Source organism: Lissotriton helveticus, chromosome 10 (genome assembly GCF_964261635.1).
Source record: "Lissotriton helveticus chromosome 10, aLisHel1.1, whole genome shotgun sequence".
Classification (NCBI taxonomy): Eukaryota; Metazoa; Chordata; class Amphibia; order Caudata; family Salamandridae; genus Lissotriton; species Lissotriton helveticus.
Genome location: NC_136071.1, coordinates 335327358 through 335353341, shown reverse-complemented (window position 1 = coordinate 335353341; position 25984 = coordinate 335327358). Strand labels below are relative to the sequence as shown.

At 48.3% G+C, this 25984-nt stretch overlaps 1 protein-coding gene across 3 annotated transcripts in view; it reads left to right on the top strand.

The window, feature by feature from the left end:
* The window catches only part of LOC144783784 (uncharacterized), a 528515-nt gene that overhangs the window by 196655 nt on the left and 305876 nt on the right, over positions 1–25984 (top strand). For 2 of the 3 annotated variants that reach the window (XM_078662482.1, XM_078662480.1), the window contains one exon: positions 2495–10103. In XM_078662482.1, the coding sequence (XP_078518608.1) occupies positions 2495–10103 (7609 nt within the window). The remainder of the gene's footprint in view (positions 1–2494; positions 10104–25984) is intronic. The other variant, XM_078662481.1, reaches the window with a different exon arrangement.

Below are 25984 nucleotides of genomic sequence, written 5' to 3'. Positions count from 1 at the left end.
ACCAGCATTTGTAAAGCGCACAGCTACCTCCGGAGAGGTGTCCCCAGCGCTGGGGGCCGTCGGGAAGATTAAGCGAGCTATTGCCCAGAGTCACATGGTGCTGGGCTAACCTGCCGTCAGCACCGGAGATGGAACTGTGAACCCGGTGGTCCGGAGTCAGGCACCCTGGCCGCTGCGCGACACCTCTTCCACAATGTTTTGTGTGCATTAATTTGATTGACTGGCTGGACATGCCTGCTTCCCTCCTAAAGAACTATGCAGTCGCCATCCTAAACCATGTAAAGAATCTGCTCATCACCCCGGGCCTGTTAAAGAGGTTATTTCAACTTTTACTTCCTCCGGCACATTCAGTTCTATTCCATAGAAGAAGTTATCGACACATCGCTTAGTTAAATTGTCCTTCCTCCGGAAAGTTACTTTAAATGTACCTTTTGACATTTTAACTATCCTTCCACTGTCTTGGTATTTTCAGGATATCTTGGTCTTATGGTGTGCTGTATGCTGGTGGTTCCTTTGGCCAAACTGAAGATCCCCTGTATGTATTGCATGTGGTGTAACCTTTGGGATTAGAAGAAAGAAGTCTTATCAGCGTTTGTCCAGACTTCCGATGAGATATTCTTGAACCTGGAATGTTAGGTCTCTGGGTTAAATTTCCTGGTGGAAGTCTCTTCTCAACCTCTATAAAAGTGTTTGTAATGACACATTTTTCTGTATTTAGATAGTTGGGCCACGCACCATACTTATTATAAACTTGTACTCAACAACAGATCAATCATGCACATAAATGTCCTGCAGTTTAAATCCATCAATTTAACCCTGAATGACTTTGATCCAACAGTACAGGGCAGGAAGGCTTTTTTCTTTACGAAGAGACCACTGATGTATTATGCTCAAAAAGCAAGGTGACACTCGCACATTTTGCCTCCGGGCACTGCAGCATTGGGAGTAATCTTAATAACGAATTCTTGTGGCTAGCAAGTAAGTCGGAGATACTTTCTGGTGCCAAAACGGCATCCATAACATGTTGACCCATGCGCCTTTTCAAATGGGAACTATATCAAGAGGTGTCTCCTCATTTGCTGATTATGTTGACAAGAGACCGAAATGTGCACCTTTGCTTTGGAGACCACTATTTGTATGATTCTCTGTGGCCCAGAGGGAAGTGATCCTTAATAAATGGACTCTTGTTGGACTGGAGTGACAGATTACTATGTGTTTTGATCCACTCTATTGAATAACAAGGGTACCAACTGATCCTGGTTCCTGTCTTAAATACCATGCGGTATTGGTGCTTGGTCATACTGTGCCTGCCTACTTTGAGTTGCCTTCTGCTTTGGGGGACATATTTTCTTCTTCGTAGCCAGAACAAGCCTTATACTAGCTTCATCCATCTCTGAAACACCCATTTCAAGAATAGCTAGTCTACAAACATATGAGGCTATGCTAAAAACAAATGTAAATTGAACAAACTGCCCTTGATCCCTCCACAAGAAAAAAGGTCCAAGAACAGATGGCTCACAGTTTGTTTGGGACTCTTTCACAAAAGGTGAGTCCTTTTCACATCCCAGGATAATGTCCTTTCAATCATCTCAACTGCTGAGCTTTGATTTTCGAATGGTCTCCTGTAGTTTAAAGACCTCAGTTGAATTTGAATTGACTTTATCAGTTCTGACTTGTAAGCCTTTTGATCCCAGGGCACCCGGGGGCATTTCAATACCTCTGGCTGGTGTGCAAGTGGTCACTGTTTTCTAAAGAGCATTATATTTGGTTGCAAAGAGATAATGTAATGTGTAACCTTTTCCCCCCCCAAAGCATTTGTCTGACTAAAATGTTAACTACACAGCTAAAGTTCAGATTACACAATGGGTCATGTTGTGCATTATAAAAGATATTAATGCAGATTTGTTCCTCCACTAGAGTATAAGCATGTCTTTATGATGAGGGCCACACCTGCTTCATTGGCCTATTATAACCATGGACATTGTGATATTAGTAAAGCCATTACTCAGGCTGCTCTTATTCATGTTTCAATGACTGTATGATAGATGTGAATTTAAGACCAGATGCTGCGTTTGGGAGGCAGCGCTAGGGAATTATATTTGATGCTGCTAAACGTCCCTTACATTTTGGAGGACTGGGGATCAAACCTAGCAGTACTTGCAAGGTGCTTCTTATAATTGATTTTCTGGTTCTTTTAAGCACTTGTTTATCCGGACTTCTCATCACCAAAGTCTGGGGTGTGAAGTTCTGTGAAAGCGTGAATTGGAGAAGAGCCTGTTGGTGCCTGATAGGAGAATGAGTGGGGTTGACTCAAGCTCTGTTGGACTACCTGTTTGCATTGATTTCACAAGGAGCAATTGAGTATGATTGGCTAAAATGTGGTCTAAGAGGAAGGAGGACTTCCAGTAGAAGTTCTATGATCAGAAAAGAGGAAGATGTTTTGGAAGCTCCAATTGATTAATTGGCTAATCAATGTTTTTTTGTGTTCTTGCAGCTCTTCACCAGTTGTCTCATCCCACCATCGGCTGAGAATGTTAGAAGGAAGACTGGACCTGGCAGAAAAACTGGAAATCGGACGTGTCTTGAAGGCCTTGATGTGGTCAGAGACGAGAAGGAACAGAGGGATGAGCTAGTGCAGCTGAGAGAGCAGCTGCAACAGAACCAAGAACGTCAGCATAGAGATGAACAGTTAAGATCAGAGCACAAATATCCAAAAGAAGGGGGGCACTATCTGGCGGAGCCGCCGTTTCCTAGAACTGATCGGGAAGAGCACCCTGATCAGGATCATCCACCCGTGGCACATGATTCATCTCCGAGACAAGAGGCAAGTGTGACACAGCTTTCCAGAAACCTGGGACATGAACTGCTGAGAGAAAAAAAAAAGCAACATCATGAAGTGCAGAATCTGCAAGGACCACAAACCCCCCAATTGCAGGATGAGAAGCATGATTGCCTAAATCAACACAAAGCTTCACAACATGAGCAAACAGAGAAGGAGCATCAGGAACAAGCTCAGGGATGTTTAATACAGCAAGAGGAGCAGGGGGTTCAGTTACACAATATTGACCAACCTCCACTTGAACAGGCGCATCAACTGAAAGAGGCAGAATATCAACAAAAACTGAAGGAACATAATCTTAACCAGAATGAGCAGCAAAGAGAACTACATGAACTGCCAGACAAGCAGTGTCCTCAGGAGAAGCTGCAGAAATGCCTTGTGCAACAGAACCAACAACAGGAACACCCAGTGCAATTACCCCAGCAGAAGGACTATCCTTTGCAAAGGACCAGCCAGGTGCAGGTACAGCTGCTTCAAGATAAAATGCATGAACAGCAAAAGGATCCTGTGCACGTGGAGCAGCAGGACCATGTGTGTGTTCAGGTGCAGGCACTGCAGAAGAAAGGTCAAGTGAAAGATATGCATCAGAAAGACCAGGTGAATGTCCTGCAGGAGGCTGACCAGGGACACGCCCTGCAGCAGACTAACCAGGTGCAGGCCCCGACCCAGAAGGAGCCGATGCTCATCATTAAAGATAAGGTGGAGCCACTGCAGCACGAAACACAGGTGCATGAACAGATTGAAGAACAGCAGCACAAAGCCCAGGTGCCGATAGAGAAGCAGAAAGACCAGATGCAAGTACAGAGGAAGGACCAGTTTGACATACAGCAGCGCAAGGCCCAGGATCATATAGCACAGCAGAAAGATGAGGTATGTTTACAAAAGCAGGACAGTGCAGAACTACAACCGCACCAAGAACCTATGAATGTACAGGAGAAGATAGAACAGTTGCCTGCACATGAACTAAAACACCTAGAGCCCAGACAACTCAAAACCCAGGGGTCTGTACCAGAGCAGAAAGAAGAGGTATCAACTGAACAACAGAAAGACAAGCTGCCTTTCCAGCCTCATAAAGAACAGGAACCTGTCCTTCAGCAGCAAGATCAGGCGTTGCTACAGCAGAAACACATTGTACATGTACAGCAGCAGAAAGACCAGGAGCCTGCACAGCAGCTGATAGACAAGGTGGCAGCAGAGCAGTTGAAAAAGCAAGAGTCTGCACAGCACTTACCAGACCGAGAGCCACAAAGCCAGGTGCCCGTGCAGGAGCTGCAAGAGCGGATGCCCGAACAGGACCTGAAAGACCAGATACCTACTCAGGACCTGGAAGGCCAGGAGCTGCAAATCCAGGTGCCTGCAAAAAAGCTGGAGGAGCAAGAGCTGAAACATAAGGTGCTGAAAGACAAGGAGCTGCAAGAGCAGGCGCCCACCCAGAAGCTGCAAGACCAAGTACCCGCTCAGGTGCTGCAAGACCAAGTACCCGCCCAGGAGCTGCAAGGTCATCTGCCCGCCCAGGAGCTGCAAGGTCATCTGCCCGCCCAGGAGCTGCAAGGCCATCTGCCCGCCCAGGAGCTGCAAGGCCATCTGCCCGCCCAGGAGCTGCAAGGCCATCTGCCCGCCCAGGAGCTGCAAGGCCATCTGCCCGCCCAGGAGCTGCAAGGCCATCTGCCCGCCCAGGAGCTGCAAGGCCATCTGCCCGCCCAGGAGCTGCAAGGCCATCTGCCCGCCCAGGAGCTGCAAGGCCATCTGCCCGCCCAGGAGCTGCAAGGCCATCTGCCCGTCCAGGAGCTAAACTACCATGTGCCCACCCCAAAGTTACAAAACCTGGAACTCCAAGGACCCGTTCCTGCAGAGGAGCTGAACTGCCATATGCCCACACAGGAGCTGCAGGAACTAAAAGACAAGGTGCCTTCACAGGAACAGCAGGAACAAGAACTGAAGGATCAGCTGCCTGTACGGGAGCTGCAGGACCAGGAGCTGAAAGACCAGGTGTCTGCTCAGGAGCTGCAGGATCAGAAACTAAAAGACCAGGTGCCTGCTGAGGAGCTGAAAGACCAGGTGCCTGCTGAGGAGCTGAAGGACCAGGTGCCTGCTGAGGAGCTGAAAGACCAGGTGCCTGCTAAGCAGCTGCAAGACCAGGTGCCTGCTAAGCAGCTGAAAGACCAGGTGCCTGCTAAGCAGCTGAAAGACCAGGTGCCTGCTAAGCAGCTGAAAGACCAGGTGCCTGCTAAGCAGCTGAAAGACCAGGTGCCTGCTAAGCAGCTGAAAGACCAGGTGCCTGCTAAGCAGCTGAAAGACCAGGTGCCTGCTAAGCAGCTGAAAGACCAGGTGCCTGCTAAGCAGCTGAAAGACCAGGTGCCTGCTAAGCAGCTGAAAGACCAGGTGCCTGCTAAGCAGCTGAAAGACCAGGTGCCCGATGAGCAGCTGAAAGACCAGGTGCCTGCTGAGGAGCTGAAAGACCAGGTGCCTGCTGAGGAGCTGAAAGTCCAGGTGCCTGCTAAGCAGCTGAAAGTCCAGATGCCTGCTAAGCAGCTGAAAGACCAGGTGCCTGCTAAGCAGCTGAAAGACCAGGTGCCTGCTAAGCAGCTGAAAGACCAGGTGCCTGCTAAGCAGCTGAAAGACCAGGTGCCTGCTAAGCAGCTGAAAGACCAGGTGCCTGCTAAGCAGCTGAAAGACCAGGTGCCTGCTAAGCAGCTGAAAGACCAGGTGCCCGATGAGCAGCTGAAAGACCAGGTGCCCGATGAGCAGCTGAAAGACCAGGTGCCCGATGAGCAGCTGAAAGACCAGGTGCCTGCTAAGCAGCTGAAAGACCAGGTGCCTGCTAAGCAGCTGAAAGACCAGGTGCCTGCTAAGCAGCTGAAAGACCAGGTGCCCAATGAGCAGCCGAAAGACCAGGTACCTGCTGAGGAGCTGAAAGTCCAGGTGCCTGCTGAGGAGCTGAAAGTCCAGGTGCCTGCTGAGGAGCTGAAAGACCAGGTGCCTGCTAAGCAGCTGAAAGACCAGGTGCCTGCTAAGCAGCTGAAAGACCAGGTGCCTGCTAAGCAGCTGAAAGACCAGGTGCCTGCTAAGCAGCTGAAAGACCAGGTGCCTGCTAAGCAGCTGAAAGACCAGGTGCCCGCTGAGGAGCTGAAAGACCAGGTGCCCGCTGAGGAGCTGAAAGACCAGGTGCCCGCTGAGGAGCTGAAAGACCAGGTGCCCGCTGAGCAGCTGAAAGACCAGGTGCCTGCTGAGCAGCTGAAAGACCAGGTGCCTGCTGAGCAGCTGAAAGACCAGGTGCCTGCTGAGCAGCTGAAAGACCAGGTGCCTGCTGAGGAGCTGCAGGCTGAGCAGCTGAAAGACCAGGTGCCTGCTGAGCAGCTGAAAGACCAGGTGCCTGCTGAGCAGATGAAAGACCAGGTGCCTGCTGAGCAGCTGAAAGACCAGGTGCCTGCTGAGCAGCTGAAAGACCAGGTGCCTGCTGAGGAGCTGCAGGATCAGAAGCTGAAAGACCAGGTGCCTGCTGAGGAGCTGCAGGATCAGAAGCTGAAAGACCAGGTGCCTGCTGAGGAGCTGAAAGACCAGGTGCCTGCTGAGCAGCTGAAAGACCAGGTGCCTGCTGAGCAGCTGAAAGACCAGGTGCCTGCTGAGCAGCTGAAAGACCAGGTGCCTGCTGAGCAGCTGAAAGACCAGGTGCCTGCTGAGCAGCTGAAAGACCAGGTACCTGCCCAGGAGCTGAAAGACCAGGTGCCTGCCCAGGAGCTGAAAGACCAGGTGCCTGCCCAGGAGCTGAAAGACCAGGTGCCTGCCCAGGAGCTGAAAGACCAGGTGCCTGCCCAGGAGCTGAAAGACCAGGTGCCTGCCCAGGAGCTGAAAGACCAGGTGCCTGCCCAGGAGCTGAAAGACCAGGTGCCTGCCCAGGAGCTGAAAGAGCAGGTGCCTGGCCATGAGCTGAAAGAGCAGGTGCCTGCCCATGAGCTGAAAGACCAGGTGCCTGCCCATGAGCTGAAAGACCAGGTGCCTGGCGATGAACTGAAAGACCAGGTGCCTGGCGATGAGCTGCATGACCAACAACAAAAAGACCAGGTGCCCACCCAGAAGCTGAAAGAACAGGTGCCCACCCAGAAGCTGCAGGACCAGCAACAAAAAGACCAGTTGACTGCTCAGGAGCTGCAGGATCAGCAGTTGAAAAGCCAGGTGCCTGCCGGGCAGCTGAAAGACCAGGTGCCTGCCGGGCAGCTGAAAGACCAGGTGCCTGCCGGGCAGCTGAAAGACCAGGTGCCTGCCGGGCAGCTGAAAGACCAGGTGCCTGCCGGGCAGCTGAAAGACCAGGTGCCTGCCGGGCAGCTGAAAGACCAGGTGCCTGCCGGGCAGCTGAAAGACCAGGTGCCTGCCGGGCAGCTGAAAGACCAGGTGCCTGCCGAGCGGCTGAAAGGCCAGGTGCCTGCCGAGCGGCTGAAAGGCCAGGTGCCTGCCGAGTGGCTGAAAGGCCAGGTGCCTGCCGAGCAGGTGAAAGACCAGGTGCCTGCCGAGCAGGTGAAAGACCAGGTGCCTGCCGAGCAGGTGAAAGACCAGGTGCCTGCCGAGCAGGTGAAAGACCAGGTGCCTGCCGAGCAGGTGAAAGACCAGGTGCCTGCCGAGCAGGTGAAAGACCAGGTGCCTGCCGAGCAGGTGAAAGACCAGGTGCCTGCCGAGCAGGTGAAAGACCAGGTGCCTGCCGTGCAGGTGAAAGACCAGGTGCCTGCCGAGCAGGTGAAAGACCAGGTGCCTGCCGAGCAGGTGAAAGACCAGGTGCCTGCTCAGGATCTGCAGGACCAGCAGCTGAAAGAACAGGCCCCCACACAGGGGCTGCAGGAGCATCAGCTGAAAGACCAGGTGACCACACAGGAGCTGCAGAACCAGGAACTGCATGGCCAGGAGCCTCAAGACCAGGTGCCTATGCAACAGAAAGGCCAAGTTACTCTACAGCGACAGGAAGTCTTGGTGCTTGCGGAACAGAATGACCAGTCTCATGTGCATATACAACAGGAAGAACAGATGCATGTAGAAGAGCAGAATAGCTCAGTGACTCTACACAACCAAGAAGAACATGTGCCTGTACAGCAGAAGGCAAACCGGGTACCTCTTCAGAAACCAGGAGACCAGGTACTGCTACAGCAGAAAACAGGCCTAGTTTCTTCACAGGAGAAGAAAGACCATTTCACTGCTCAACACAAGGCAGACCTGACACTAGACCAGCATCAGACAGACCAGGTTCCTCTACAGCCTAAGTGGCAGGTGCAACAACTGAAAGGCCATTTGCATGTACACCAGAAGGAGCAGGGGACTGTACAGGAGCAAAAAGAGCAGACACGTGGACAGCTGCAAAAAGATCATGTGCATGTACATAGCAAGGAAGTTGAGCAACCAGTGGAAGATCAAGAGCTTCTACAAGAGCTAATGGAAGACCAGGATCCTTTGGAGCAGGCAGTCGAAGATCAAACACCTCTACACCTACGAGAATGTGAACAGGCAAAGGAAGATCAAGAAATTCTGCAGCTACAAATGGAAGATGTGGAGCTTCTACAGCAACCGGGCCTTCCTCTCCGAAAGGATGACCAGGAGCCCCAACATCAGCAGGAAGGGTCGAACCTAAATGAAAGCCCAGAGCAGTTACAGAAACGTAAACAAGAATATAGATGTCGACAAGAGGAGCAGGCACGACAGATGAAAGAGCAGGCACTGCAACTGAAAGGGCAGGCACAGCTGCTGAAGGAACAAGCCAAACAGCTAGAAGAGCAAGCATATCAACTAGAAGAGCTGTCCAAGGAGCTAGAGGAGAGGGCAGCACTGCTGGAAGAGGTACTGGAGAAGCAAACTCAAGAACATCCGCAAGACACACAAGTACAGCAACATGAGGTACAGGTGCAGCAGTCTGAGCAGGTCCAGCAGTTCGATGTACAAGAGCTTCAAAGTGAGAATTTGCAACAGCTGGAAGTTCAGAGGAGGCAGCAAAATGAGCACCCAGTGCTGCTGGAGGTACAGCAGCAAACTGAGCAGGTACAGCAATCTAAGCAGTCACGGCCGCTGGAGGTTAAGTTATCACATTCTGAGCAGCCGCAGCAATTGATTGTGCAGGCGAAGCAAAAAACGCAGCCAGAAAAGCAAGAGCAACAACCTGAGTTGCCTCAACTGTGTACAGAACAAATGCAGCAAGAATCGCAGTCACAGCAAATGGAAGAGCATGGGCAAGCGGAGAGGGTACAGCATATGGACACTGATGCATGCCACGAGCGGCATTTAGAGCAGACAGCAGAGCAGATGCCACAAAAAGAGCACTTGGAGCGGCCTGAACATCAGACTGAACACCAGCATATCAGTGCACAGGAAAGTAAGGTCCTGCTGTTGAAAGAGCAAAGTCAAAAGCAACCCAAAGCAGTAGATTGTTTGCCACAACAACAAGAACCGTCACAGAAGAAGAAAGAAATCAGACAACTGCAATTCCAAGAGACACAAACAAAAGGTGGATACCAAGAAAATCGATCGCAGCCACCGGAATCTCAGTTTGAACTACAGCCAGCAGTTCCACTGCTGCAACAGACAGTGGAGCTAGCTCCACAAAAAGGACAGAACAGCAGACTGCAGCCAACAGTTGTTCACCTGCATGAAAGGCAGTCCGGCATGGAAGTGCAGCAAGCCATGCCGCCAGGGCAACAGACAGATGAGATCAACCAGGCACAGAATGAGCAACCTCTAAAGCAGAATGAGCAGCCACAAATACGGGAACATAAGCTGCAGCACCAAAAACACACAGAGAAGGAAAAACAGCTGGAAACATGGAACGAGTCACAACCACATTCAAAAGAGGATGAGCAGCCCGAGAGCTTGGCACAACAGGAAAATATCTTGGAAAATGAGGGTCAGGTGCAAAGACTGACAAAGCAGTTGGAGACCCATGCAGACAAAGAGGGAGAACTGCAGAACCAGGTTGAGAAGTCGGAGAAGCATACCACCGAACTGCAGGAGGGTGAACAGTTAGGGATGGAATCATTTCAGAAAGAGAAGGGAGAGCAATTACAGAAACAGCAGTTTGAGAGAGAAACCGAACTTAAAGGACAACAACATCCATTGCAGAAATCAGATGACCGGCCGTCCGTGCAGCAGGCCGAGCAGAAATCACGCGAAGATCAGTTGCAGAAGCCGGATGAGCAACCAGTGATGCAGGAGCAGCAGAAAGACTGTTCACCTCAAGAGAAGCAGTCACAGCAGTCGGAAAAACGCACACCAGAGGAACAGCCAGATGTCACAGGTGAATATTAAGGTGTAATCCAGTTTAAGTTCATGAACAGTCCTATATGTTTAATTTCGTGGTATAAGGTACCTGTCCTGCCCCGTGGGCACTCGCATACATTTAAGAAAAGGGAATACAAACTAGAAAGCCCAAAGTTGCTTACCATTTAACAAGCAGAAGAATAATTGCTAGAGAGTCACAACAAAAAATTAACTCATTTGGCAGTCCAAGATCGTTTTTGGGAATGATATTCACCTGCTTTCTAAGCCCTATTTAGCCTACCTGGTGGTTAAAACTGTAAGTAAGTAAGTAAGTATAAGCTTTATTCGATTTTATCAAGAAAATCATAAATGCATACAAGTACAATTTATGCACGAAAATTTAAAAACAATTTGAACAAATTTAAAAAATAGTTAAAACATTTCTCTAAAATTTAAGATCTGCGAGCGATCATTAAACAAAGAGTCTCATATTCTGCTGGTCAATACTGACATGTACTACTTAACACATTGAATTTCTAAATTTCATCACTGACTTCAAAAAGCAAGAAACAGTAAAGATAATATCCGCATCTTCTAAAAGCAATAATTTCAGATATGCAAGTTTACAAGTTCTAATCCCCCAGCACTTAAGTAGTGGTAAAAGAAATAGTTTCCTGGGGCTAATATACAGTTTACAAAAGAACATGATGTGAATATTGCTTTGTATTGAATGGTCATCACATGGACATATTAGTTTCAGCGAGGTCCAATCGTTCTGTTTCGGTAGAGTGACCATGCGGAAGAAAATCCCTAGGCGCAGCCTAGTCAGGAGCATGCGAGGGTAGGGTGCTATTTCAATCCCAAGATACGATTGTAAGCCCTCAGTAAGGGTAATTTGCTGATAGCTTAGGATTGTACCTTTAAGTTTCTCCCTGTCCCATCTTGCACTTTCCAGATGTGTAATTAATGATTTTTTAAGGGCCAGCCTAGTCATGCTTTGTAAACTCTCTGGGTCATCATAAAATTCAGGGTGTCCAATGTTAAGGAACAGCGTTTGTACATGTCGCAGCCATTTGATTTTTGCTACACCATCCAGAACCATACAGTCTTTAATGAGGTTTCTATTCAATAAACACTCCTCATTGGTCCAAATCTTATGCCAAAGCAGACATGGTGATATTTTTATGCTGTCGCTAAGATATTTGACACCAGTCTCAATGTGGGTCATGAAAGTCGACGTGGTTTTTGATACGCCCAACAGATAACAAATGAAAATGTTCTCACAGGTTTGTAAAGAGGACACATTCTCAAAACCCCATAAACCAGCGCCATACATGGCCGTGGATATGCACTTTGCCCGGTAGATCTGTATCATTTCTTCAATGGGTTTACCCCCAATTTTGCCTGCGAAGGTTCGTAAAGCACCTATGGCGCGAGTGAAAGCAAGTTTCCTTGCTGATACTGCATGTTTCCACCTTCCCCGCCTATCAAACACAATTCCCAGATAGCAAAATGTGTCTGTTAAAGCAATCTTTTGCTTGTCCAGAAACATTGAGCATGGGGGTCTATTGGTCTTTTGAGAGCAGGACATTGAAAAAGTTTTCGAAATGTTTACCTTCAAGTTTCTTTTACCCATATAGGATGAGAATTCGGTTACTGCTCTCTGCAAGCCTACTTTTGTCCTTGACATGATTGCCGCGTCGTCGGCATATAAAAGAATGGGTACGGGCCTACCATTGACAGCCGGATAATCGCTTGACAGGGTTAATAAACTCTCCGCAATAGAATTTATATAAAAGGTAAAAAGCAATGGCGCGAGTATGCAGCCTTGCCTCACTCCTCTATTTATGGCAAATTTTTGAGAACATTCCCCCTTAGTCCCGAACCTTACTCTGGCCCCTGCATCTCTGTATAATTCCTTTATAAATGTGAGAATTGTTGAGTCCACCCCAATGTCCTCCAATGTCGACCAAAGCAGCGCATGATCCACGCAGTCAAATGCGGAGCTGAGGTCGACAAAGGTTACAAATAGGCCCCCTTTCTTAGCCTGCGTGTACTTAGAGACTAATAGGGACAAGTTTAAACATTGCTCAAGTGTCCCTAGTCCCTTCCGGAACCCGTATTGGAACTCCGAGATGACCTTTTTCTCTTCTTCCCAGTGTTGTATTTTCTTGAGAAGTATCCTACCTGCGACTTTCATGAGTCCGTCCAATAACGATATTGGACGGTAGCAAGCTGGGTCGTCCCTATTCCCTTTTTTGAATATGGGAACCACAATCGCATCCGACCAGGTGGTGACGAACCCGCATTTATTTCCCATATTCAATACGTTTGTAAGCAAAGGGACCCAAAAATGCGGCTCAGATTTATAAACATCCACTGGGGTGTGATCAGGGCCGGGGGCTTTACCTGAGGCACTTTCCCTGAGGGCCTCTTCAACTTCTGAGGTAGTAAATACCAATTCAATCGGGTAAGGAGATGCTGGAGAGACAGTTAGCTGGTTACCCTGTGTTATATTATCTACAGGTGAAATCGCCCTACATGGGCTCGAGGCATTCCCCTGAATATTATTAGAATAGAGGTTACCGTAATGTTCTGCCCAGAGCTCACCCGTAATAGCTACTTCCACAGAGTTATCTCCATCACTTAAATTATAGACGGATCTTATAACTTTCCAAAAGGCATTGCTATCCTTATTCCTAGCGGCTTCCCCCAAGGCTTCCCAGGCCTCCTTCTTCAGTTTCGCCCTCTGCTGTTTAATAGCCAGCTTGTATTCTTGTCTCGCCTGGCGGATTTGGACCCTATTTTTTGGGTCAGCGGATAGAGCTTTCTTTAAATTTTTCAGTGTGGATGTACATCTAGAGTCAAACCACCCACGGGTATGCCTCCCATTATCCTTATAGTTCCCAGTAAGTGCATTTTTTTATGTGACGCTGAATGTTAGAAAATGCAGCCATAATGCTCTTTGGATCAGTATCTTCCTCTAGGCAGGCAAGAATGTCCGTGGGACAAGAGGATAGGAGGTTTTGGAAGAAGGATGTTGGATTCATTTTCTCCCATTTAATTGCGTACCCGTTAGTCTTGGTTAGGGTAACATCATATGGGTATGAAACCCTGCTCGGTTCGTGTGGTTTATCCCCCAGCAGTTTTACCCCGAAGGTGATGGGATAATGATCGCTCATAGGGTCATCCCCAATTTCCCAGTAGGTTATGAAGTCAGGATGAGTTGGTGATATCAACGCAAAATCAATTGTGGTTTTACAACCTCTTCCATTGTACGTTGGGGCAAAGGGAACCGGGGGGAGCATGCCTGGTTAATAAAAGTGAGGTCAAAGGTAAATATGACATTATTAAGGAGAGATCCCATGTTGGTGTGTGAGAAGTGCAAGGGACCATCCTCCCTGAGATCTGAGAGGCCGCACAAACCTAACTCACAAAACGGGCAGATGGTACAGTTGAAGTCACCCACCCACAACATTATGTGATCCCCTGTACCTTGTTCTCTCAGTTTGTGGATATGATGGATCATAATGTTCATATTTGATTCCACTTCGCTAATTGGCAAGTTATTATAAAAGTTCACAAGAACCACCCTTTGCGAAGTGCCCCATTTAAATGATATAATTTGGAAATACTGACTGGAGTGAAAATCACAAACTTTTACATCCCCTACATTCGAGATATATGTACACAGGCCCCCTCTATTACGACCCTTGGCTGAAGGCACAGCAGGTGAGTGAAAGGTTCGATAGTCCAGCATGTGGGCTTCCTCTGTAAGCCAAGTTTCCTGAAGACAGAGGATGCCATACTTCTGAACAATCTCCAGCCAAGGTTTGTGGGTGATCTTACTACCAAGGCCTGCTACGTTCCAGGAAAGAAGAGAGTGCATTGGGTTTCTACATCCCTGGGGATGAAGCCCTCCAGTCCCCTTTATGCCTTTCAGATCTTGCGAATGTGCAGGCTCTTGCGAGTGTGCAGGCTCTACCGGTCATGTAACCTGGGGAGTAAGATCTTGTTGTTTAGGGGGGCTTGAGTCTAGCCCAATGTGACTTGGAACTTGGGATCTAAGCATTAACTTTTCACTAGAATCAGTTTCCATTTGGGGGTTATGGGCATTGGTAAAAATTGGAGCAACACTCATTCCCAGTCAATCCACCTGATCCAGGCACTCAAACCTATTCCTAGTGGGCGCTCCTTCCCACCAGTTGTTAATAGGTTGCCAACCATCCCCGTGTCCTTTCCGTCTTCGATTGCGAACTATTGACCAAGCCCCAGGTGGCTCGACAATCTGTTTTGGGGGGTAGAAAAAAGTAAGTGGTCTGATGACAATGGATTGGTCAGTATCACCTGGGCCCCATGAACTAATATATTGGGCTGTGTGGGGGTCTGCAAATGAAACCACTATACAGTCGCCAGGAATGGATTTATATGTAGAACCCACCCATGGCACTCTCCTAACCATTAATACCCTACTCCTAAGAGCGTTAGGAAGCTGCCTATTGACATTAAGCCAGTGAGTCACCTTATTCCTTAGGGACCACTGGGTCTCCATGGAATGTGGGTCAAGTGCTGGTACACCAGCCAATACAACAACATAGGGTCCGGCGTCAGGAGGGAGATCAATATAACCCCCACGAAAGTTCTGGCGACCATGGTGCTGATTGGCTATAGATGCAATAGGAGGCATATTAATGTTATTGGGCTTATTGGCAGCCTTAGGGACTGGTTTTGGTAAAGTCACGTCCTCAGGGCCTTTTGTCACTGGTATTAAGAGTTTTGATGCGGAGAGATCTAAAGCATTAAGCTTAGACCGGGGTTTGGGTATTGGAGTGGGCTTACGTAAGGGTGGAGGAAGAACAGGGGGCACTGTTGCAGGGGCAGGGGGGCTAACATCAGTCACTGGGGCCGGGTGGATACCATCATCACCATCCTGGTGAGTACCTTCAGCAATACGAGGAAAACTTGCTTCCAGTTGCTTCAGGCTAAGAGTGGCCAGGGAGACTAAGGTCTTATCCATCTCTAAAAGATTATTCTCGATGCGTGACAGTCTGAGTTCAAGCGGTGACAGTAACTGTTTTAATGTGACCCAAACTGTTTTGAGAAAATCTTCGTCATCACTCCTCTTGTCTCTGTCCCTCCCTGACTTACTTTGCCCTCCCTCTGTAAGTTTCTCATCATATGTGGGAGAAGGCCCTAAAGTCGGGTCCGGGAGTACATTAAGATTGCTGTATTCATTACCCCCCCCATTAGGTGGCTATCCAAATTTGTGGCTTCTATAATCTCCCCCGTGGTAGGTAGTGTTCGTCTATTATTAGAAAACTGCAACCTTGCGATTTTAGCTTTCTTGCGGGCGTAGGCAGAGCTCGCATAGCTTTTCTTTATTTTTAACGTTGGTCCTTCTTTGTTTTTATTTTTCGCTACGGGGGGAGGAGGGTCGGATTTTTTGGGCAAAGTAATGACAGTCCCAGGCCCAATGGGCACAATTCCCTCGGGAGTTTTAGGGGGCACAGCAATTAGAATGGGTGTAGGCTCTGGTTGAAGAAAAAGGGGAGCATGGTGAACATCGGCCTGAATTAACAGTGGAGGTGGGCAGGAAACATGTTGTGGCGAAACAGCAGACGCAATTGTCCCCAAAGAAGATTTTTTGGAATGGGCAAAAGTCTGTGAGAGCCTACGTGCCGCGTCAAGCTCTAATGACACCCTCTTTTGCATTTTTGTAATCTCAACATCAATTGCCAAGTTAGTCTTTACAATAAAATCATCCAGTGTCCCGCTAGGCTTACTCAGCCCCATGGCAGTTTTACTGCGGCAACCCCGTGTATTCATAGTAAGTATGAATCACAATACCAACAATGTGCCTAATAATTGCAATGAGCAAGCTAGCAAACACAAACCAAGGGGGGTGGGCCAGGCCAGTCCTCTATGTCCTCGAACGGCCTCAAACGGCCCGCTCTTAGCCCGGTCTTCGCCCCGAGCTGCGTCCCGCGCTGCGGGAGAACAAATACTGTTTATAGTGGTGGGAAAGGGCGGGGGGTGGAGCTGCAGGGAGAGCGGACCGGAAGCTGGGCTCGTTCTCGCAGGGACACCTGGGTCAGGTAGTCCCTGCACGCTCGCAGCCCTGCAGCGTTACTGGCCCCGAGGTCCAAACAGGGGTTCCCCCACAGGAAGCAGGCAGAGTTAGTGCGATGTCCCACGACGAAGCGGCACCCGCGGAGCGGGTGCGGCAAGATTCAAAGTGCTGGTGCCGGTACAGAAGGTGAGCGCCAATCCAGCGATGCGCTTTGCAGTGAACAGAGTATCCCAATGGCAAGGGCTGGACCAGGTGGTTTTGGCAACCCTCTGATGGGCGGGGGGTGGAGCTGCAGGGAGAGCGGACCGGAAGCTGGGCTCGGTCTCGCAGGGACACCTGGGTCAGGTAGTCCCTGCACGCTCGCAGCCCTGCAGCGTTACTGGCCCCGAGGTCCAAACAGGGGTTCCCCCACAGGAAGCAGGCAGAGTTAGTGCGATGTCCCACGACGAAGCGGCACCCGCGGAGCGGGTGCGGCGAGATTCAAAGTGCTGGTGCCGGTACAGAAGGTGAGCGCCAATCCAGCGATGCGCTTTGCAGTGAACAGAGTATCCCAATGGCAAGGGCTGGGCCAGGTGGTTTTGGCAACCCTCTGATGGGCGGGGGGTGGAGCTGCAGGGAGAGCGGACCGGAAGCTGGGCTCGGTCTCGCAGGGACACCTGGGTCAGGTAGTCCCTGCACGCTCGCAGCCCTGCAGCGTTACTGGCCCCGAGGTCCAAACAGGGGTTCCCCCACAGGAAGCAGGCAGAGTTAGTGCGATGTCCCACGACGAAGCGGCACCCGCGGAGCGGGTGCGGCGAGATTCAAAGTGCTGGTGCCGGTACAGAAGGTGAGCGCCAATCCAGCGATGCGCTTTGCAGTGAACAGAGTATCCCAATGGCAAGGGCTGGGCCAGGTGGTTTTGGCAACCCTCTGATGGGCGGGGGGTGGAGCTGCAGGGAGAGCGGACCGGAAGCTGGGCTCGGTCTCGCAGGGACACCTGGGTCAGGTAGTCCCTGCACGCTCGCAGCCCTGCAGCGTTACTGGCCCCGAGGTCCAAACAGGGGTTCCCCCACAGGAAGCAGGCAGAGTTAGTGCGATGTCCCACGACGAAGCGGCACCCGCGGAGCGGGTGCGGCGAGATTCAAAGTGCTGGTGCCGGTACAGAAGGTGAGCGCCAATCCAGCGATGCGCTTTGCAGTGAACAGAGTATCCCAATGGCAAGGGCTGGGCCAGGTGGTTTTGGCAACCCTCTGATGGGCGGGGGGTGGAGCTGCAGGGAGAGCGGACCGGAAGCTGGGCTCGGTCTCGCAGGGACACCTGGGTCAGGTAGTCCCTGCACGCTCGCAGCCCTGCAGCGTTACTGGCCCCGAGGTCCAAACAGGGGTTCCCCCACAGGAAGCAGGCAGAGTTAGTGCGATGTCCCACGACGAAGCGGCACCCGTGGAGCGGGTGCGGCGAGATTCAAAGTGCTGGTGCCGGTACAGAAGGTGAGCGCCAATCCAGCGATGCGCTTTGCAGTGAACAGAGTATCCCAATGGCAAGGGCTGGGCCAGGTGGTTTTGGCAACCCTCTGATGGGCGGGGGGTGGAGCTGCAGGGAGAGCGGACCGGAAGCTGGGCTCGGTCTCGCAGGGACACCTGGGTCAGGTATTCCCTGCACGCTCGCAGCCCTGCAGCGTTACTGGCCCCGAGGTCCAAACAGGGGTTCCCCCACAGGAAGCAGGCAGAGTTAGTGCGATGTCCCACGACGAGGCGAGATTCAAAGTGCTGGTGCCGGTACAGAAGGTGAGCGCCAATCCAGCGATGCGCTTTGCAGTGAACAGAGTATTAAAACTGTAGTATCCTGCCATTCTCAATGTAATGCCTTTCTACCACCAATGGAATGTTCATCTATGCAGCTATCAGAATGTTGGTGTTCTGCCTTAGTGGTGACAGTTGGATGGGCTGAGCACCTAGATGGATGCTCCTGGTGGGGTCTCCTATTGAGCAGTTAGATTATGACAAGTACAAGCTCAATAGGAGACCCCACCAGGAGCATCCATCTAGGTGCTCAGCCCATCCAACTGTCACCACTAAGGCAGAACACCAACATTCTGATAGCTGCATAGATGAACATAGATGAGGATTAAGAGATTGGGTCTTATTATCATATTTAGCTTATGTTTTAATTTTATTTAAGTGCTTTCATGCATTTATAGCTAAATATGTTCTGTTTTCATTGTATCTTGTTTAAATTTTCTCGCACTGTTACCTTTGCATTACTGATTTGTATTTTGTTTTAGGTTAATGGTGTTTTGATGAGGTTTCTCCCTAATTGTTCCTCATCTTCTTTTCTGTTTTCTTCTTCCTATCTGTTTTTCTGTTGAAATCTATAATTTATTTTCAATCTCCATTCATTCCTGTTCTGGCCAGTAGGGGTGCGTTGGAGTTGTTTTTCGTATTTTCTTCTATTCTTTTCTTTTCTGCTGTTGTGTAAGAAGGAAGGATGGTTTACATGTTTGGTTCCATTCTTCTATTCCTATTTCTGGATTTCTCTTTGGTTCCATTGTTCAATTTCTATTTCTTGACTTCTCTTGCTGATGTGAGTTTCTTTATTTCTCTTGTTGCTTTGCTTGTGACGGGTGTTCTCTTTTCGCTGTTTCTTTCCTTCTTTTGCTAATTTTGCTTGCTTTTATTTCCCTGGTTCTGATTTTCTTTTTCTAGCTTTTGTTTTCTGTATAAGAAAAGGGGATATGTGGTATCCTGCCATTCTCAATGTAATGCCTTTCTACCACCAATGAAATGTTCATCTATGCAGCTATCAGAATGTTGGTGTTCTGCCTTAGTGGTGACAGTTGGATGGGCTGAGCACCTAGATGGATGCTCCTGGTGGGGTCTCCTATTGAGCTTGTACTTGTCATAATCTAACTGCTCAATAAATCTACTTGAGAACTTCCTACAAGCGTGGACCCAATTACTACATTATATTTGTAAAAAGCCACTCTGTAGCAGATCTGGGTTTCCCCAAAGATGTTTACTGGCAACCTTACCGGACTAATCAATTTTCCTGATGGATACTTTTAAGAAGCAGATTCCTCACCATGTGAATTTCCTCCAGGCGTCATACTTGATCCTTAAAACTCAAAAGCAGTGCTCATGCAAGCCTGTAGGTGGTGCTATGTGACTGCATCGATGTCTTTTCCTTTGGGAAGTGACGAATGAAGCCACATGTAAGTGCCAACCATGCCCGCTGACGTCCGTCCTTTCTGCGCCTTCAGATGTGGATCTGGAGATCAGCTCCCTCCTGGTTCACTGTAAAGTGATTTTTCTTTGAAAAGTTTCCAGTGTTTAAGGGACGTCACCCTCTAAAATTACAGGGTTCAAACCTTGTAGAAACTGTTGCGAAGAGATCTTCTGTGTATGTCCGGTGTTTAGATTTTTTACACGACTCCAAGTCCTGCGGCGATTGTGCCCAGATGATCCCTATGGCCATCGAGTGCGAGGCACAGCTCTACGGGGCGAAGCACCGAAAGGCTCTGTGCTAGTCCTGCGCCAGGTGGAAATCTAAGGCGAAGACCCGCTCCAGCTCCACAAGTTGTGCCTAAGGCACATCTTCCTCATTTTTTAAGTCTTTGAGGAAGTCAAAGAAGAAACACAAGAAGCACATTACCCTCGCCCAGCCTGGTCATGAAGTCTGTCCGTGTAAGCTGATTATTTGGCTGCTACACCCACGCACTGATACATGGTTGGTGAGATCTTGCCCATTGTCCCCAAAGACTTTAGGGCTTCTCTAGTCCGAACTATTCAGAATGGTTGGGATGCGGCTGAATTTGTCATTCAGCCTGGACACCGCAACTGTCTAAATAGGGCTATAGGAACCAGCTTGGTGCTTCACCGCCATGCCCGGCTGAAGTCCACTGGCTTCTCGGGAGACATCCAGCCATCTTTAAATGACATGCCTTTCCACGTCTCCAGCCCGTTTGCTGAGAACGCAGATTTTGCCCTGCAGTGTTCTAAGGAGAGCTGGGCAATGGCACCCTCCCTGGGCCTATCAGCATCAGTCAGGAAATACCATGAACAATTTTGCCCTTTTGCAGCACCAGACTTCTCTGCTGGCACAAAAAGCTTCCCACCCCTTTTAAGGTCTGGGCCATAGGCCCAGCAGACAGTGATCCGGCTACCAGGACCAGCTTTCATCCCATTCTTTTGCTCCTCCAGCCATAGCTTCCAAACCCCTTAATTGCTCCCTTACATGTGCACATCTACTTAGTAGGAGGCTGGATCAGCCACTTGCTAGGGGTGGCAACATCTCACGTCTGACAAATAGGCCCTGCAGATTGTCCAACGCAGCTCTGCCGTGCAATTCCTTTTTGACAAACTGTACCTGCCACCTACTTCAGAGCACTTCCTGTAGGACCAAATATAATTTTTATGCAAGGAAGTGCCAGGAAGTGCAGGCTCTTTTGGCCAAAGGAGCTATATAGAGGGTACCAACCTTGGAAGTAGGGACTGAGTGTTATTCACGCTACCTCTAGTGCTAAAGATGCACAGAGCCCTCTATTCTGTTGTAGGTCATTGCTTTTTTTGTCCACGGACAAATTCCAAATGCTCACCCATGTCCATATAATCTCTGCCATGATTCCTGGAGAAAGGATAGTGCTGTTGGACCTGCAGGGCGCTTATTTTCACATCCCCTTCCTTCAGACTCACCGATGCAACCTATGTTTCGCAGTGAGCCTTTAACATTTATTATCTGTGCTCCCTTTTCATCTCACTAGTGTGAGAAGTTAGCCTGGTATATGATGTCCACTCTTCTAGCGGGCACCTTGCACCAGTCTAATCAACCCTTATTGATGGTAGGTTATAAAGTCAACCTTATAGAAAGCTATCCTAGTGGTAGCTGTGGAGAGCAGCCTTCAGGCTAAGACTTGGAGACGAGTTAAGCTAACTGTTTTACCATTTATAATCTCGAGTACCAAGTGAAAGCACACCACACAAGGTATATATCAAATATATATGTATTTATTCTAAGCACAACCCATCTGCACTCTTTATGAGGTCAGAGGTAAAAGTACAATGCAAGGAACTTACTTAGCATACGATAAGTTGCACAGTATACGTTTTGCCCTAGGGGCCTCACAAACCATATACTAAAATAGTGGTATAAGAACCACGTGAGAAATAGAAAGTAGGCCTGGGGCCTGTGGAATCGCTGGGGCTACTCAGAACAACCAAAGGTTAGGATGTAGGAGGCCCACAGGAGACGCGTGCAGTGTCTAAACACAGCCGCAGATTACCATTGACTTTCTATAGAAAACAAACAAGGTACAATTTTAAAGTTTAAGGGTACAAGGAGGTGAACTACGATGGAAACCTTTTAGACTAGGACACTTGGAGAGTCAGTACCCACGGGAGCACCGGAGTATTTGTGTTACCTCGCCCAGGGAACCCGGGTACATAGGTGTCTTTTCGTGAAGGGTTTCGTCGTCGATTCCAATGGAGAGCTGCGAAGAAGTGCTGCAGGCGACCAGAGGAAAAGTGTCCGGGTGGAACCAAGGGTGGATGGGAGATGTGAAGAACCTGAAAGCAGAGGAGACAGAGTCTGCGCCACTAGCCAGTGACCAGGGCGACGATAGAAAGATGCCACCAGATGTCTGGTGATTTCAGGTGAGAAGGTGAAGTTTGTCTCTTCAGCCATGAGGTCCAGGAGACGTCGATGATGACCAGGAGCTGGATTCGAGCTGTCCCACGAAGGATCTAGTTGACTGCGGTGTCGGTATCCGGATGGGACCCAACAAACCTTGGCAAACGTAACCCACGCAGGATGTCGAGATTGGCTTCGGTGCAGACCAGCAAGGCCTGTGGAACTTCTCCTTTGCAGGGAAGTTGGAGCACACCTGGAGCAACCAGGAAAGCAAGTTAAATCAAAGGTTGGTCTTCTTGGGGGCTCACTAGCCAATGGACTAGGAACGGCAAAGACGCAATGAGCAGAAATGCACAAAGCGGGCCCACTGGACACTCGTGGAGTGTGGGCCTCTGAGCTTCGGTGCAAAAGGTGCTCGGCCTGGGGCTTCAAGCACCCCAATGCACAACTTTGGGATACTTCGGGATACCTCGGGAAGTCGATGCAGGTAGCAAAATGCAGGATGTCCAGGAGTTCCGGTCCCACGTCTCTCGTGTCCGCCACAGGTCTCAGCTTTGCTGTGAGCGAAGGTCTGGGTCAGAGATGTCTGGAAGTCCGTGTCCTGTGTCGCAGATTCTTCAGGGTCCGGCGGGAGCCTCGAAAATGCAGACCGGCAAAGATGCTTTTGGTGCCTGTTTGAACAGGGTGGTCACTCCTGAACCACAAGGGAGATTTCATCCGTCTTTCTGTCGATATGGAATGTCAAAGGTCCAAGATATATGTTGCAGAGTTTTGTCCAGGGTAATCTAAAGTCCTAGGGACTGGGGTTCTATACTTATAGTAAGTTTAGGGGTTGGTCTAACTCTAAGGTCCCTCCTATGGGTGGACCTGGGGTGGGGGTGGTTACACCCCTTCTCCTTTGTCCAGTTTCGCGCCAGAGCTGGGGCGGAGTGCCCCAGCAACCGGTTTGAACTGGGAAATGCATGGAGCACCTTTTGTTCCCCAGGCAGTGTCTGGAAAGCATTCACTGAATGCAGCCCTCCCTGCCCCAATACACTAAGAGCCTGTCTTGGGAGGTGCCAGTACCTCCCTGGGCAGGAAACATATTGTCCAGGCCTCCAGTGACGGAGTTTCGTCCAGCAGTAGGAGGGCAGACTCTGTCTGTGGCAGCAGCATCCATTTTGTGATGCTGAGGCTCTGTTTAACTGTAACCAGGTAAACCAGTAACTACATGTCTTCTCCCTCTAGAAGGGTGGAATGCTACCCCCGCTGCCACCAAGACTGGCGGGGCGGGGGGGGGGGGGTGGTGCAAGTATTCCAAAGTGTTCGTCACCTTACACAACATGTTTTGATAAAGCCAAACCAAAGTTAGCATTAATCGCGTGGATTATAATGCACCTAGGAATATATGGTATGGCTATATCATAGTAACAATTGTTGAGTTTAGGCTCGCTAAACTCCAGACGGGTTCCCAATTCACAATGAAAACGTAGTTTTCTATGGTAAGTTCATTAGCATTTTATTTCGAACATTCAAGTTTGCCATGATTCATTTGTAGATTTATACAATTTCCTTCGTTTTATAGTAACATAATCCAGTTCTTATGCTACTGCATCAATGTAAGTAATGCGCTTTTTTTACAACACCCAATGCATTTCGGGTCGAAAATACATGACCCTTCGTCAGGGGTCTGTTGAATGAAAACAAAACAGGACCAGATTAGTCACTCTCCATGCTGTCTAGATGTAAAATACATTTAACACATACCAAGCTAAATGCACAGTGAAACATTCGTCTTACAAAAAATCGTAAACTGTGTTCTCTGATAATCAAGGTCAATTGTGCTCACATCGCACTCCTCTATAATTAACAGCAAATTATAGGTCTGAACTACCTGTTGATTACGAGAGCGTTAGCATTAAACATATCAAATATCAAAAACACGCCATGTTAACACACTGAAGTAACACTCACGTTAAGCTTAGCGCGGTTGCGCTTCCCGGTGAATTCAAAACTGTTTCCTAACTGCGAAACAAGAGAGCTTCTCATAGGTTTGCTTGAATTACACGTGATCGCGGCATCAACCAATGGCGTTGAAATGCCGTGGTCATGTGATATGAGTACCATGGCTTCACAATCTGAAGGCGCCGTGAAAGGCGGCTAAAACTACATTTCCCATGGTTAGTTCACTCGATTATCGTTAGAACATACAATGATAATAACTGAAACAATGATTAAAATGCAAACGCTTAAATAAATATCAAAACAAAAGAATAAACAACAGCATCAAATATTGAAACGAACATATAATATTATACATTACCACCTTCTTTGGGGGAACAAAACTGTGCTGAAACACTAGCTGTGATTTGAATTATGCTATAATACCCATGCATGCTCAATACGATCATTTAAACCCCAAGGCAGGGTGGAATTGAGTCTCTTTATCCAATAAAATTCCGCTCTCAGTCTCTGTTTTATCGGATCCATGTCTGGGCTCTGTGTGATCGACTCGATGACCATGAATTTTAGTTGCGAAATCTGATGATTCATCTCATTCCAATGGCTTGCAACTGATGACTTGAGATTGCATTGTCTAATGTTGCTTTTGTGTTCCGTGATTCGGATTTTGACTTTACGCTCAGTTTGGCCGATATATATTTTGCCACATGGGCATTTGATCATGTATATGCAATTAGATGTATCACACGTACTGGAATGTTGCAATGCAATTGAAAAACCCTTAGTTGGATGAGTAAGTGTTTTACCGCAGATGACATTATTGCAGTGGATGCAATTAAAACATTTCATCATACCTTTCCATTTGGTTTTGTCTTTAATCGGTGCATTTAACAATTCTTTTAAATTCTTTGATCTTTGATATGCAAAGGTTATGTGATCATCATATAATCCTTGTAATTCGGGTTCCAACTGTATCAAATGCCAATGTTTGATGATACATTTTTTGATTCTGGCCGAGTCTGATGAATACTTAAGTACACACACGGTTTTTTGTTGTTGAGATTTTTGCTTTCTCTGTGTTAAGAGATCTATTCTCTGGATTTTGTCTACTTTCATCAAAGCGTGCTGTAGTACATCTTGTGGATAACCTCTTAGTTTGTACTTTGTTGTCTGTTGTTCAAAGGATTTAACTAGTTCTTGTTCTGTGGATATAATTCTCTTCAGTCGTATATACTGGGACATTGGCAAATGTTTTTTCAATGGCTCTGGATGAAAACTTTGGAATGCCAAGCATGCATTTCTATCCGTGGGTTTATGAAAGACTTTGGTGCTAATGTCTTGATTGTTAATGGTAATACTCACATCCAAAAAAGCTATCGTTGCTTTGGAGACAGTGTAAGTGAACTTGATTCTCTCGTTCTGATTGTTCAAGCACTTTATGTTATTGATCAATGTATCTTCTGTACCGTGCCAGATTAAAAAGATGTCATCGATAAATCTCTTGAACATGATTATGCCTGCTTTCCACTCTGGATTGTCCAAGATGTAGTCTTTCTCGAATTTCTGCATGAAAATGTTCGCATATGAGGGAGCCCCCCCAAAACCCATCGATGTACCGTTGGATTGATTGTAGAAGCGACCATTCCACTCAAAATAACTATGGTATAGTGCAAACTGCATCAACTCTAATATCAATAGTCTTTGGTATTCTTCCAGATCACTGTGTAATAAACACCATTCCAATGCTTCAATGCCTTCCCTGTGGGGAATCGAAGTGTACAGCGACACTACATCGATAGTACATAGATAATACGACTCTCCTTGTAATAATTTGACTTCATTCAGCATGTTCAAAAAAGTTGTGGTGTCCTTGATGTATGTCTCACTGCTTTGATCTAACGGTTGCAAAAAAGTATCTACAAATTTACCTACTGGTTCCGAGATCGATCCGCAGGCTGAGACTATGGGTCTAAACGGCGGTTTGATGGGGTCTTTGTGGATCTTGGGCAACATATACAGTTGCGGTCTTCTTGGATGTGTGATATGAAAATAGGCATGAGTTTTCTGAGTTATCCATTTCATGGTTAAAGCATGATCCACAATTTGATATAATACCTTCTGGTATTCTTGTGTGGGATCTGAACTGAGAGGGAGGTATATGTCTTGATTAAGGACATGCTCATTGACACTTAAGTTGTAGAATTCAGTGTCCATGACTATGAGGGCGCCGCCCTTGTCTGCTCTCTGAAAAGTTAAACTTTTGTCATGATTCAAATTTTTCAAAGTATTCCATTCTTTTGGTTTCA